The sequence below is a fragment of the Loxodonta africana genome, chromosome 15 (assembly GCF_030014295.1).
Source record: "Loxodonta africana isolate mLoxAfr1 chromosome 15, mLoxAfr1.hap2, whole genome shotgun sequence".
In the NCBI taxonomy this organism is placed as follows: domain Eukaryota; kingdom Metazoa; phylum Chordata; class Mammalia; order Proboscidea; family Elephantidae; genus Loxodonta; species Loxodonta africana.
In genome coordinates this window covers 29,230,968-29,246,279 of record NC_087356.1, presented here as the reverse complement: position 1 = coordinate 29,246,279, position 15,312 = coordinate 29,230,968, and the positions used below count along the sequence as shown (strand labels likewise).

General features: G+C 40.5%; 1 protein-coding gene and 1 pseudogene across 5 annotated transcripts in view; one reads left to right on the top strand and one right to left on the bottom strand.

Annotated features, from left to right (window-relative positions):
- MTHFD2 (methylenetetrahydrofolate dehydrogenase (NADP+ dependent) 2, methenyltetrahydrofolate cyclohydrolase) overlaps positions 1-15,312 on the bottom strand; it is a 34,222-nt gene that overhangs the window by 10,534 nt on the left and 8,376 nt on the right. Inside the window, exons 2-7 of one of the 5 annotated variants that reach the window (XM_064268751.1) lie at positions 14,927-15,175; positions 12,626-12,748; positions 12,075-12,227; positions 11,313-11,420; positions 10,249-10,341; positions 9,597-9,722 (exon numbers count right to left, since the gene is read on the bottom strand). In XM_064268751.1, the coding sequence (XP_064124821.1) occupies positions 9,597-9,722; positions 10,249-10,341; positions 11,313-11,420; positions 12,075-12,227; positions 12,626-12,748; positions 14,927-15,175 (852 nt within the window). Of the gene's footprint in view, positions 1-9,596; positions 9,723-10,248; positions 10,342-11,312; positions 11,421-12,074; positions 12,253-12,625; positions 12,749-14,926; positions 15,176-15,312 lie in introns of those variants that run through there. The other 4 variants (XM_003413687.4, XM_023552786.2, XM_023552785.2 and 1 more) reach the window with 4 other exon arrangements.
- On the top strand, positions 6,448-8,245 carry LOC135227780 (neuromodulin-like; annotated as a pseudogene).

Below are 15,312 nucleotides of genomic sequence, written 5' to 3'. Positions count from 1 at the left end.
TTTTCTTAATTTTAAGAAATTGAAACATTAAGCAAAGAATGTGAGAAGTAAGATTGCTCTTACCCAATTTTAAAAGGAAAAATACTTAAGATACCTAGGCTTAGGTCTGGCTACTTTAACTAAACAGAAAGCTAGAAACTGGATTATCAGCACGAGATTCAGATAAACCTGATACCTTAAGGACAGAAAGGAGAAATCTACTAGCATTTTCCAAAATTTCAGGAATGTGGCTTTTTCATAGATCATTTTAATATTCCAGGTCTGTAATCTTACCTCCAACGTGAAAATGAGAAATCTGTAACCCTTTTTAGGAGACTCGATGATTTAAAAAAAAAAAATCACTTTCTTAAATTTTCAAATGTGTTAAAAGTCATGAAGTGGTTTCAACTATGAAAAAGGCCTAAGAAAATAAACAAACAATTGCTCTCCATATTATACCTGCTCTCCATAATTTTATGCTAGGAACACCTAAAATGATTCTAAAATGGCTATAATTTAAAAAGACTTCTCGTAAATGGAAAGCATTTTAAGTGGTATTACCATGGTAACAAGTATAAAAGTTAAGGAAAAGATCTGACTCAAACTATTCCAGAGTGTAGAAAAGGAAGGAATACTCCCAGATTCATTTTATGAAGCCAGCATAACCCTGATACCAAAGCCAGACAAAGACACCACAAAAAAAGAAAATTACAGACCAGTATCTCTCATGAAGACAGATGCAAAAATTCTCAACAAAATTCTAGCCAATAGAATTCAGCAACACATCAAAAAAATAATACACCACAACCAAGTGGGATTCACACCAGGTATGCAAGGAAGGTTCAACATCAGAAATTCAATGGAATACGCCACATAAATAGAACAAAAGAAAAGAATCACACAATCATCTCAATCGACACAGAAAAGGCATTTGATAAAGCTCAACACCATCCTTGATAAAAACTCTCAATCAAATAGGAATAAAAGGGAAATTCCTCAACATAATAAAGGGCATCTATACAAAACCACCCCCGTGTGTCTATTAGTATGTTGTACTGTGGGGACTTGTGTACTGCCGTGATGCTGATATTTAAATACCACCAGTGTCACCCATAGTGGACAGGTTTCAGCTGAGCTTCCAGACTAAGACAGACTAGGAAGAAGGACCCGATCGATGGTCTACTTCTGAAAAGAACTGGCCAGTTAAAACCTTATGAATAGCAGTATAACATTGTCTGATTACAGTGCCGGAAGATGAACGCCTCAGGTTGGAAGGCACTCAAAAGGTGACTGAAGAAGGGCTGCCTCCTCAAAGTAGCATTGACCTTAAGGATGTGAATGAAGTCAAGCTTTCAGGACCTTCATTTGCTGATGTGGCACAACTCAAAATGAGAAGAAACAGCTGGTATTGACCATTTTGAATTTGACAATCACATGGTCTACTATGCTGGAAATGACAACTTGAAGAGGAATGGCATTGTATTCATCGTCAAAAAGAACTTTTCAAGATCTATCCTGAAGTACGACACTGTCAGTGATAGGATAATACTCATACGCCTACAAGGAAGACCAGTTAATATGACTAGTATTCAAATTTACACACCAATCACTAACACCAAAGATGAAGAAATTGAAGATTTTTACCAATTTCTGCAGTCTGAAATTGATCAACATGCAATCAAGATGCATTGATGATTAGTGGTGATTGGAATGTAGAAGTTGGAAACAGAAGAAGGGTCAGTAGTTGGAAAATATGGCTTTGGTGATTGAAGTGACGTGGGAGATCACACGATAGACTTTTGCAAGACCACCAACATACTCATTAGAAATATCTATTTTCAAAAACATAAATGGTGACTATACACATGAACCTCACCAGACAGAATACACAGGAATCAAACTAACTACGTCTATGAAAAGAGATGATGGAGAAGCTCAATATCATCAGTCAGAGCAAGGCCAAGGGCCAACTGCAGAACAGATCATCACTTATTCATATGCAAGTTCAAGATGAAGCTGAGGAAAATTAAAACAACTCCAGGAGAGCCAAAGTATGACCTAGAGTAGATCCCATCTGAATTTAAAGACCGTCTCAAGAACAGATTTGACACGCTGAACACTAATGGCCAAAGACCAGACGAGTTGTGGAATGACAAGAAGGATACGTGAAGAAAACAAGAGGTCATTAAAAAGGGTGAAAAGAAAGAAAAGAACAAAATGGATGTCAGACGAAACTCTGAAATTTGCTCTTGAATGTAGAGTAGCTAAAGCAAAAGGAAGGAATGATGAAGTAAAAAGCTGAATGGAAGATTTCAAAGGGTAGCACCAGAAGACAAGGTAAAGTATCATAATTACATGTGCAAGGAACTGGAGATACAAAAACAAAAGGGATGAACACACTCGGCATTTCCCAAGGGGAAAGAACTAAAGAGAAAATTCAAGCCTCAAGTTGCAATACTGAAAGATTCTATGGGGAAAATATTAAATGACCCAGGAAGCATCAAAAGAAGATGTAAAGAATACAGAATCACTATACCGAAAAGAATTGGCCGAGGTTCAACCATTTTAGGGGGTAGCATATAATCAGGAAACAATTGTACTGAAGGAAGAAGTCCAAGCTGCACTGAAGGCACTGGCATAAAACATGGATCCAGGAATTGATGGAATACCAATGAGATGTTTCAACAAACAGATGCAGCGCTGGAAGTGCTCACTCATCTATGCCAAGAAATTTGGAAGATAGCTACCTGGCCAACTGACTGTAAGAGATCCATCCTTATGCCTATTTCCAAGAAAGGTGATCCAACTGAATGTGGAATTTATCAAACGATATCATTAATATCACACACAAGTAAAATTTTCCTGAAGATCATTCAATAGCGGCTGCAGCAGTATATCAACAGGGAACTGCCAGAAATTCAAGTTGCATTCAGAAGAGAACATGGAATGAAGGATATCATTGCTGATGTCAGATCGATCCTGGCTGAAAACAGAGAATACCAGAAAGATGTTTACCTGTGTTTTATTGACTATGCAAAGTCATCCGACTGTGTGCCTCATAATAAATTATGTATAACACTGTGAAGAATGCGAATTCCAGAACACTTAATTGTGCTCAGGAGGAACCTGCACATAGATCAAGAGGCAGTCATTTGAACAGAACAAGGGGGTACTTCGTGGTTTAAAGTCAAGAAAGGTGTACATTGGCATTGTATCATTTCAAAATACATATTCAATCTGTATGCTGAGCTAACAGTCTGAGGAACTGGACTATATGCAGAAAAATGCAGCATTAGGATTGGAGGAAGGCTAATTAACAACCTGCGATACGCAGATGACACAACCTTGCTGAAAGTGAAGAGGACTTGAAGCACTTATTGATAAAGATCAAAGACCACAGCCTTCAATATAGATTATACCTCGACATAAACAAAACAAAAATCCTCACAACTGAACCAATAAGAAACATCATGATAAAAGAAGAAATGAATGAAGTTGTCAAGAATTTCAATTTACTTGGATCCACAATCAACACCCATGGAAGCAGCAGTCAAGAAATCAAACAACATATTGCATTGGGCAAACCTGCTGCAAAAGACCTCTTTAAAGTGTTGAAAAGCAAAGATGTCACCTTGAAGACTAAGGTGCGCCTGACCCAAGCCATGGTGTTTTCAATAGCCTCATATGCATGCGAAAGCTGGACAATGAATAAGAAAGACTGAAGAAGAATTGATGCCTTTGAACTGTGGTGTTGGCAAAGAATATTGGATATACCATGGACTGCCAGAAGAGCTAATAAATCTGTCTTGGAAGAAGTACAGCCAGAATGCTCCTAAGCAAGGATAGAGAGACTACACACATACTTTGGACATGTTATCAGGAGGGATCTGTCCCTGGAGAAGGACATCATGCTTGGTAAACTGGAGGGTCAGTGAAAAAGATGAAGACCCTCACCAAGATGGACTGACACACTGACTACAACAATGGGCTCAAGCATAACAACAACTGTGAGGAGGCACAGGACCAGGCAGTGTTTTGTTCTGTTGCACATAGGGTTGCTATGAGTTGGAACTAACTTGATGGCACCTAACAACAGCAACAACATACAAATACAGGAGCCTTGGTGGCACAGTGGTTAACAGCTTGGCTACTAACCAAAAGGTCAGCAGTTTGAATCCACCAGCCACTCCTTGAAAAATCTATGGGGCAGTTTTACTCTGTCCTATAGGGTTGCTATGAGTTGGAATCGACTCAAAGGCAAGGGGGTTGGTTTTTGGTTTTTATATAAAACCAATAGCCAACATCATTCTCAATGGATAGAGACTGAAAGCACTTCCCCTGAGGAAGGGAACAAGACATGGATGCTCTTTATCACCATTCCTATTTAACATTGTGCCAGAAGTCCTAGTTAGAGCAATAAGGCAAGAAAAAAAAATAAAGGGCATCTAAATCAGAAAGGAAAAAGTAAAACTATCCCTATTCGTAGATGATATGATCCTATACATATAGAACCACAGAGATTCCACAAGAAAACTACTGGAACTAATAGAAAGTTCAGCAGAGTAGCAGGATACCAGATCAATGTACTAAAATCAGTTGGATTCCTATTTACCAACAAAGAGAACTTTGAAAAGGAAATCAGGAAAACAATACCATTTATAATAGCCCCTAAAAAGATAGAATACTTAGGAATAAATCTAACCAGAGACATAAAAGACTTATACAAAGAAAGCTACAAACACTATTCCAAGAAACCAAAAGAGGCCTACATAAATGGAAAAACATACCATGCTCCATGGATAGGAAGATTCAACATTGTTAAAATGCCAGTTCTACCCAAAGCGATCTACAGATATAACACAGTTCCAATCCAAATATCAACAGCATTTTTTTTTTTAATAATTTTTATTAAGCCTCAAGTGAACGTTTACAAATCAAGTCGGTCTGTCACATATAAACTTATATACACCTTATTCCATACTCCCACTTACTCTCCCCCTAATGAGTCAGCCTGCTCCCTCCCTCCAGTCCCTCCTTTCATGACAATTTTGCCAGTTTCTAACCCTCTCTACCCTCTTATCTCCCCTCCAGACAGGAGATGCCAACACAGTCTCAAGTGTCCACCTGATACAAGTAGCTCACTCTTCATCAGCATCTCTCTCCAACCCATTGTCCAGTCCCTTCCATGCCTGATGAGTTGTCTTCGGGAATGGTTCCTGTCCTGGGCCAACAGAAGGTTTGGGGACAATGACTGCCGGGATTCCTCTAGTCTCGGTCAGACCATTAAGTCTGGTCTCTCTATGAGAATTTGGGGTCTGCATCCCACTGATCTCCTGCCCAGGGGTTCTCTGTTGTGTTCCCTGTGTGTTCCCTGTCAGGGCAGTCATCGGTTGTGGCTGGGCACCATCTAGTTCTTCTGGTCTCAGGATGATGTAAGTCTCTGGTTCATGTGGCCCTTTCTGTCTCTTGGGCTCATAGTTATCGTGTGACCTTGGTGTTCTTCATTCTCCTTTGATCCAGGTGGGTTGAGACCAATTGATGCATCTTAGATGGCCACTTGTTAGCATTTAAGACCCCAGACGCCACATTTCAAAGTGGGATGCAGAATGTTTTCATAATAGAATTATTTTGCCAATTGACTTAGAAGTCCCCTTAAGCCATAGTCCCCAAACCCCCACCCTTGCTCCGCTGACCTTTGAAGCATTCAGTTTATCCTGGAAACTGCTTTTGGTCCAGTCCAGCTGAGCTGACCTTCTGATCAACAGCATTTTTTAATGAGATGGAAAAACTAATTGCTCACTTTATATGGAAAAGAAAGAGGCCCCAGATAAGCAATGCATTATTGAATCTATAGAATACTTAAAAGACAAACAATCCAATTAAAAAATGGGCAAAAGATATGAACAGACAATTCACCAAAGAAGACATTCAGGTAGCTAACAGACACATGAGGAAATGCTCAGGATCATTAGCCATTAAAACCCACTGCCGTCGAGTCGATTCCAACTCATAGCAACCCTGTAGAACAGGGTAGAACTGACCCATAGAGTTTCCAAGGCAGTAGCCATTAGAGAAATGTAAATCAAAACTACAATGAGATATCATCTCACTCCAACGTTACTGGCACTAATGAAAAAAAAAACAGAAAATAACAAATCTTGGAGAGGTTTCGGGGAGATTGGAACTCTTATGCATTGCTGGTGGGAAGGTAAAATGGTACAACTAGTGTGGAAAACAATATGGCGCCACCTTAAAAAGCTAGATATAGAAATACCATATGATCCAGCAACCCCACTCCTAGGAATATATCCTAGAGAATTAAGAGCCATCACACAATAGACATATGCACACCCATGTTCACTGCAGCATTATTCAAAATAGCAAAAATATGGAAATAACCTAAGTGCTGATCAACAGATGAATGGATAAACAAATTATGGTACATACACACAATGGAATACTATGCAACGATAAAGAATAATGATGAATCTGCAAAACGTCTCACAATATGGATGAATCTGGAGGGAGTTATGTTGAGTGAAATAAGTCAGTCACAAAAAGACAAATGTTATATGAGACTACTATTATAAAAACCCAAGAAAAAGTTTACACACAGGAAAAAAACAATCTTTGATGTTGTTATGGATTGAATTGTCTACCTCAAAAATATGTGTCAACTTGGCTAACCCGTGATTCCCAGTATTGTGTGATTGTCCACCATTTAGTCATCTGATGTGATTTTCCTATGTGTTGTAAATCCTACCTCTATGATATTAATGAGGCAGGATTAGAGGCAATTAGAGGCAACTCAATCTATAAGATTAGTTTGTATCTTAAATCAATCTCTTTTGAGATATAAAAGGAAGAAGCAAGCAGAGAGACAGGGGGACCTCATACCACCAAGAAAGCAGCGTTAGGAGCAGAGCGAGTCCTTTGGACCCAGGTATCCTGCACTGAGAAGCTCCCAGACCAGGGAATGATTGATGATGAAGACCTTCCTTCAGAGACAACAGAGAAAGAAAGCCTTCCCCTGGAGCTGGCACTCTGAATTCAGACTTCTAGCCTCCTAGACTGTGAGAGAATAAATTTCTCTTTGTTAAATCCATCCACTTGTGGTATTTTTGTTATAACAGCAATAGATAACTAAGACAGATGGTTATGAGAGAAGGGAAGGGAAATCACTAGATAGTGGACAAGTGTTAACTATGGTGAAGGGAAAGACAACACACAATATAAGGAAAGTCAGCACAACCTGACCAAGGCAGGGTTACTGGGGCTGAGGGCTGGGGACTATGGTCTCTGGGGACATCTAGGTCAACTGGCATAACATAGTTCATACAGAAGATGTTCTACATCTTTCTTTGGTGAATCATGTCTGGGGTCTTAAAAGCTTGCAAGCACCTATCTGAAATACATATATTGGGAGGAAGAAGGCAAGGGATGATACAACCATGCTGTGCTGTATGAGAGGAACCAAACAGGTTGAAAAAATAAGGACCAAAAGGTTGAACAAGATGGCATCAAACCAGAAGATAAAGCTCACAAGGCTGCCACCAAAATTCAGCCTACCTTCCATGGACACATAAAAAGGAAAAAGCTCAAAGAAGAGAAGAAGGGTGGGGTGATACCCAAGATGCTAAGGCTGAAATGAATGAGAAGGATAAAGTCCCTCTTGCTGGTGGGGTACAGAAGGAGGGAGACAGCCCCATTACCACTAAGGTAGCCCCAACCACTGGCCCCAAGCCTAAGGAGACCTGCAAAGCAAGTGAAGCTCCTTCTGAAGAAAAGAAAGGGGAGGGTGCCCCCGATGCTGCCACAGAGTAGGCAGCCCCTCAGGCTACTGCCCCCTCAGAGGAGAAGGCTGGCTCTGCCAACATAGTAAGTACCACTAAAGCTTCCACTGATTAGTTGCTGTCCTCACTGACGATGCCCAGCCAAGAAGGAGCCTAAAGAAGGGACTAATTTGCCTGCTGCTGCCAAGGAAATGGCTCAGCCTCCAATGGAGACTGCGGAGAGCAGCCAAGCAGAAGAGAAGATAGAAGCTGTAGATGAAACCAAACCTAAGCAAAGTGCCCGGCAAGGTGAGGGTAAAGGAGAATACCAGGTGGACCAAGAACATGCCTGAACTTTTAGAAATGGCTTTTCATGTACCCACCCTCCCCTCTCCGGACCCCTGTCTGTCCCACCCTCTGCTCAACTCCATTCTGAAGTTTTCCCTCCTCTCCTGCTCACATCTGTCAGTCTGTCTTGTCCCACCCAGTAGCCCTCTTTCTTTCTGTGTGGTACACTTAAAAAAAAAAAAAAAAGTGGGAAAGATCCCAAGTCAAAAAGTGTGGCTTAAACATTTTTGTTTCTTGGTGTTGTTACGGAGAGTTTGTGGTAATGATGAGCCAATCATTTTGGAAAATTCTTACACTGTATCCAAGTTTTTTGATCTGGTGCATGTGGCCCTGTGGGAGTCCACTTTCCTCTCTATCTCTCTGTTCCAAGTGTGTATGCAATGTTCCATTCATCTAACCCAGGAGTCCAAAAGAGCAAGTGAATTCAAAAACATTTTTCTTTTTCTCCTTTTCAATGTGATGGAATGAACAAAAAGGAACAAATTCAAAAACGCATTTGCTTTAAAAATAAATAAAGCAAATGTGCCAATTAGCATAAAATAAAATAAAAATACATAAATTGGTCCCACCACTTTCAGAGCAAAAGAGAATGAAGAAAACCAAAGACACAAGGAAAATATCAGTCTATGACCACATGAGCCACAGCCTCCACCAGCCTGAGCCCAGAAGAACTGGGTGGTGCCTGGCTACCACCTGGGCTGCTCTGACAGGGATCACAACAGAGGGTTCCAGACAGAGTGGGAGAAATATGTAGAACAAAATTGAAATTAAAAAAAAAGAAAAAGACCAGATTTACTGGTCTGAGACTAGAGGAACCCCTGAGAATATAGAACCCCTGAGAATATAGACTAGAGGAACCCCTGACACTTGACTAACCCGGAACTAAAGCCTCTTTCAAAGTACACCTTTCAGCCAAACATTAGATCAAACCCAAAACAGCCCAAACTTGTTGCCACCGAGTCAATTCCAACTCATAATGACCCTATAGGTCAAAGCAGAACTGCCCCATAGGGTTTCCAAGGAGCTAACCTTTTGGTTAGCAGTCGAACACTTAACTGCTGTGCCACCAGGGCTTCGAAAGATTAGACAGGCCTATAAAACAAACAATAACACACGTGAGGAACGTGCCCTAGTTCAATCAAGTGTATGAGACCAAATGCGTAACACCTGCCCCAAAGCAAAGACAAGAAGGCAGGAAGGGACAGGAAATCTGGACAAATGGTCACAGAGAACTCGGGGTAGAAAGGGAAAGGGTGAGAGTGCTGACACATTTTAGGGATTGCAACCAATGTCACAAAACAATTTGTGCATAAATTTTTGAACGAGGAACTAATTTGCACTGTAAACTTTTGCCTAAAACACAATTAAAAAAAAAAAAAAGTTAAAGCAAAAGAAAGTGATCGCTCTTAAATGTCCCCTAAAGGAAGTATTTCCTGATTTTATTTTTAATAAAAATAGTATTTACTGATTTTGTTTTTTAAAAATTCTATCATTTACCTTCGAAATCCACATCTCCAACCAACTTGGGTTTGGCAGTTATGGGATCTTGAACTCTGTTTATTCCCACGTCGATGACAGCTGCTCCTTCCTTAATCATATCTGCTGTAATCAGATTTGGAATGCCTAGAAATAGGGAGATAAGAATGATCAATTTATGAAGCACTGAATTTAGATTGTTGTCTAATCTTAATTTCAACAGACCTGGGAGACTCGTTAACATTTTATAAAAACTTACAAACTTTATATAGTAAGTAAAGGAGCCCTGGTGGTGCAGTGGTTAAGAGCTCAGCTGCTAACCAAAAGGTCAGCAGTTTGAATCCACCAGCCACTCTGTGGAAACCCTATAGGGATGTTCTATTCTGTCTTATATGGTCACTATGAGTCAAAATTGACTTGACGGCAATGGGTTTGTTTTTTTTTTTTTTTTAGTAATAAACAGAGATATTTTGAAACTTGAGAAACAACATTCATTCTTCCAGACTATGGTGGAATACTGGAAACCAGTATTCCAGCCACAGCTACAGCCTCACCTAGGGGTTTGAGGAATGGAGTAGCAGCCAGGCAGACATGCTCTGGACTACAACAGGTAAAGGGTGCATCTTCAACCTTCTGAAGGGAAGTCCTTCTGTCCCCCTCCTTGTGTTCTCACCTGCAGCGGACACCACAATATCTGCAAGAATTGTATGTTGCTTTAACTGCTCTTTGGGAGTGTATCGATGAGATATTGTAACAGTGGCATCGCCTGTGAAGGAAAAACAGGTGTCCTGATTTCTGAACCAAAGCTGCGATTGTTTGTTCAGTCACATCACACACACACATACACCTCAAACCTACCCTTTTAAATAGTTCAAAAATGTTACTTTTTTTTTTTTTTTTCCTCAGTTGCCTTGACTCTGAGCATCTTAGGTCTCAATCATGCCACTGCAGAAATTCAACATCTCTGAAAAATAGCTGGCTTAATGCCTGCACCATATTTTCCAGACAGCTAATTGTTATTTGCTCTTTTTAGATTAATACTAGATTTTTTTTTTTGTAATTTTAACCCATTAGTCCTAGCTCTATCCTTTGAAGTTGTATGTGATTAGATTTCTTCCTTATCCTAGTTAACAGCCTTTCTAGATTTTACCTTTTCTAAGTAAAATACCACCAGAACTACTCAAGGTTTGGGAAAAAAAAAAAAAGTATGCTGAAAGATATTACCTGGAAATAAAGTTTTGCCATTATTTCTGATATAATCACGTAAGATCATAATCACATGTCATGACATTGATTTACAAGGCTTTTCCTCAAACTATTCAACAGAACTTGATACAATGACACATTACATTCGTATCAATTTAAGCCTTTGCAATGGTCTGATTGTTTCCTACCAAATGACACAGAATGTAAAACTATCTTTGAATAAGAACTGCTTCTCAGCTCTATCAAAGCCACAACTGAAAATTTCTAAATGCAAGTCTATCTAGGTCATCATATAAGACTACAGGAAAATTCTAATTTCTGTAAGTATGCTCATACCCAAACTCAAATTTCTATGAGGTACATTCATTTCTGGACTAATTCCATAATAAATAACTCCCTGGTGACACTGAGTACAGCTTCTCAGGCAAAGGTTATTCCCCAAAGACCTGTTCCACGCACAGTTAATACTCTGAAACCCTGAGGTTCTTACAGGAGGGAGAAGAGGACAAGCTGTACCACCCATTCCTTTACCTCCAGGACGTTCATGAGCCCCATCTGTGTGGAGTAACATTGCGATAGGCATTCCAACATTTTTTGACCTTCCAGCCACAACCACATTCTTCCCTAGGGTTGGAATTCCTAAGAAAATAATATATACTAGCATTAAAACTAGTGCCAGACTGTCTTAGAACGAGCACCAAAGGAAAAGGAAGTCAGATGGCCTTCATTTTGATAATGAAGGAAGTCACCAAGCTTATTGCCTCATCAGCCAACTGGAGCTATCACTTGCTACACATACCAGTCACCAGTTGGCCTCCAGTCAATTCCACTCATGGTGGCCCCATGTTTGTGAGAGAAGAACTGCACTCCATAGGGTTTTCAAGGCTGTAACCTTTCAGAAGCAGACTGCCAGGCCTTTTTCCAAGGTATCCCTGGGCGGGTTTAAACTGCCAACTTTTTGGTTAACAGCTGAGTGTTTCACAGTCTGCACCACCCAGGGACTCCTCTTGCTACACAGAGTGAAAGTTAAAAGAAAAAAGAAGATGCATCCTGTAAACTACAAAATGTTACATGAATGCACTATCACCACTATTAAGTCTTCAGTTTCCTTCACTGAGGCTTCTAGACTAGGCAAAAATAGTCAGGGGAAATTGTTAAGAGTGGTTACCTCTGGGGCTTAGGACTAGAGGTTGTGGGGGGAGGGTATCCACTCTTAGGAACTATATGAATTTTTACCATTTCCAAGAATTTTTATAAGACTAACACAGCCATACCAGTATGAGATATACCTACCGGTTCGCTTAATTATTTCCCACACACCCCAGGGGGTAGCGGGTAACATGGAATACTGGTCCAAACACATTCGCCCCACATTAATTACATGAAAGCCATCAACATCCTTTTCTGGAGAAACGGCATTGCAGACCTTCCTCTCATCGATGTGCTCTGAAAAAGAAATCAGAGCAACGGCCTTGATGCGCCGTTACATAGTTAGCACAGCTAGACTCCAGCTTACCTGGTTTCTCACGCAAACCCATTTCCCTCCATGATTTACTTCTCCATCTGCACCGACGGGGCTCACTTCAAGCCAAACCAAACACCAATAGCAAAGCCAATATCCTCTATACAACTGCTTCCCTCCCTGTCCTTTGAATCAAGATCTCAAGTTAAAAATTAAGGAATGACTGGTCATCTGAGCAAGTCTGGCCCTTATCTAATCGAATATTCACTCTCTTGGTTTACCTCCCCTTTTAAGTCAAATCCTCAGTAAGAGGCAGGTTTATAAAGTAACAAGCCTCCCTACTCCTCAGGAATCATTGTAAAAGATGGAGCTCAAAACTCACCCGGAAGAGGAAGCTGAACAAGGAGGCCATCTACTTTGTCATTATTGTTTAGTTTACTGATTAAATTCAACAGCTCTTCCTCTGAAATCGAAGCTGGTTTCAAAATTGTTTCACTGGTGATTCCTATTATGAGAAAATCTCAAGATTAAAAAAAAAGCTTAGGCACTGAATGAGCTCTACCGTTTTGCCTGCCATGTTCCTCCACCAGAGGTTTTTCACCATCACACGCACCCTGGCAGCTGAGCTGGCTCACAAGGAACGTAGACAGGTAACTTCACAAATACATACATTAGCAAATACTGGCTCACCACTTTATTTACAATACTCCATGTAATCATGAACCTTGTTTTACAGACAAGGAGACTGTGTCTTAGAGAGGTTAAATAACAAGGCAGTTAGTGACAAAGTCAGAATATCAAACCCAGATCTTTCAGGTTCCCAAGTCCATGCCTTCTAATACACCATGCTACCTCCCAATGTCTTAAAAATCATATCTTGCTATTTCCTGGATTTGTCTAAAGGTTTTTCCAATTAAAATGGCAAGAGATCTCTATTCTCAGTGATAAAGAACAGCACATACCAAGAGCTCACTGGCCCAGTAACTCTCAGCCCTGCCAAGCCGGTGGTTTCACAGCCCTTCGGGGCAGAAGGGCATTTGGCATTGACACTGACCCCTGAGGAGTGGGCAGAGGCACAACTGAGCCCACTCACCTCTTAGCTGTAGTCACACAGTAGTCCAGTACAGCAAGACCCAGAACACAAGCCTCCCATCACCCAGACCCACTCCTTCTGCATTAAAAAATCCAGCTACTTCTTTTTTCTGTTTAATTTTATTTTTGGTGAAAATATACACAGTAAAACCAACTCCCACTCCAGTTTCTAGACATAATGATCAGTGACAGTGGTTTCACTTTTACATTGTGTCAACACCCTCAGTATTTCTGTTCTAGTTGTTTCACTTCCACTTACTTGATCTCCCTGCCCCCTAAGCTTTTCATCTATGCTTTAAAATAGCTGTTGACCCGTTGGTCGTATACAATTCTTTTCAAAACAGGATACTCAACGGTAACAATCTTTACTCTTTGGGCTAACCTGTTACTTAGTTTACAGGTGACTCCAGGGGATAGTTTTAATTCAAGGTCTGAAGAGCAACTCAGGGCCATAGTCTTGGGGATTCCTCCAATCTCAACAGGTCCAGACCAAAAAAAACCCAAACCCATTGCTGTTCAGTTGATTCTGACTCATAGAGACCCTACAGGACAGAGTAGAACTGCCCCATAGTGTTTCCAAGGTTGTAATCTTTACGGAAGCAGACTGCCACATCTTTCTCCTGCAGAGTGGCTGGTAGGTTTGAACTGCCGACCTTTCTATTAGCAGCCAAGAACTTTAACCACCAGATTCCACTCGATAGGTCCAGTAAGTCTAAATTCTTTAAGAATTTTAAGTTCTATTCTATATTTTTCTCCCTTTTTATCAGGACTGATCTACTGTGTTCTGTTCAGCAGTGGTAGCCAGGCACCACCTAGTTCCTCTGGTCTCAAAGCGGAGGAGGCAGTGGTTCACGCAGACAATTACTCCTGTGGACCCGTTCCTTTCTGATTCTTGACTTTCCATCTTTCTCTTTTGTTGCAGACAAAGAAGGACCAGTAGTTGTATCTTAGGAAAAATCTGACTACTTCTAAATTATGTGATTTAACTGGCTTTGGATCAAATCGGTGAAGCAATCAAAAGCCATTTCCCAGAAGGCAGAGTCATTTCCTTCAAATCTATGACTGAAGGGTGTTCTGTGCCATATTACTGAGGTCTCCTCAAACTTCCCCTCCAATGCCCCATTGCCTTAAACTGTAAACGCCCAAACACCTCCATCAGCGACTCTCACTATTGCTCAAGGAAAGGAAATGAAAAATGTGGTCACGGTCATCTGTCAACTGATAAGACTAAGAAAAGAATTTAGCTTATACTTCAGAAGACACCAAGAATACTGGTCACATTCCTCCTGCCCTAGCCTACCAGCCTCCTCAATAGATACAGCCGGATTTCTTTATGAAGAAGTTTTTTTTTTTTTTTTTTTTGCATTTAAGTCAATTTTTTTTTTTAATTGTGCTTTAGGTGAAAGTTTACAGAGCAAATTAGTTTCTCATTACGCAATTCACACTCTATGACAGTTTTGAATACAGTTGAATTACATTAGTCTCTTCTGCTTGTGTTTTCCAATCAGTAAAAAGAACAATAGGTTATAACGGAATTTGTCTGAAAGTAACCTCAACTGAACAGCCATCGGGGTTTGAGAGCGCCACGTACCCACATCTGCAGCAGCCTTGGTTTTGTTGAGGACGTAGGAATGACTTGCAGGATTCTCTCCCACCAAAACCACGCTCAGGTATGGCCGTTTGTTGCCCGATGCCACCCACTGTTCCACCTCCTGCCGCACTTCTTGCTTAATCTCCTGGGCAAGTTTCTTTCCAGAAATGACAATAGCTTCACCTCTACAAAAGGCAACAGAGTCACAAATCCCAGTAGCATGAGCTTTTGTCAAAAGTAAAGACCAGACTATTAAAAAAAAAAAAAAATTGTTATTAAACACCCAAAATTCAAAGTTTAGATTAAAACAGATGGTGCCTAATCTGAGGGACAACTGAAATCTAAAGGACAGATTCAAAATGGTAAAGTTGTGTTTGGCTACATGA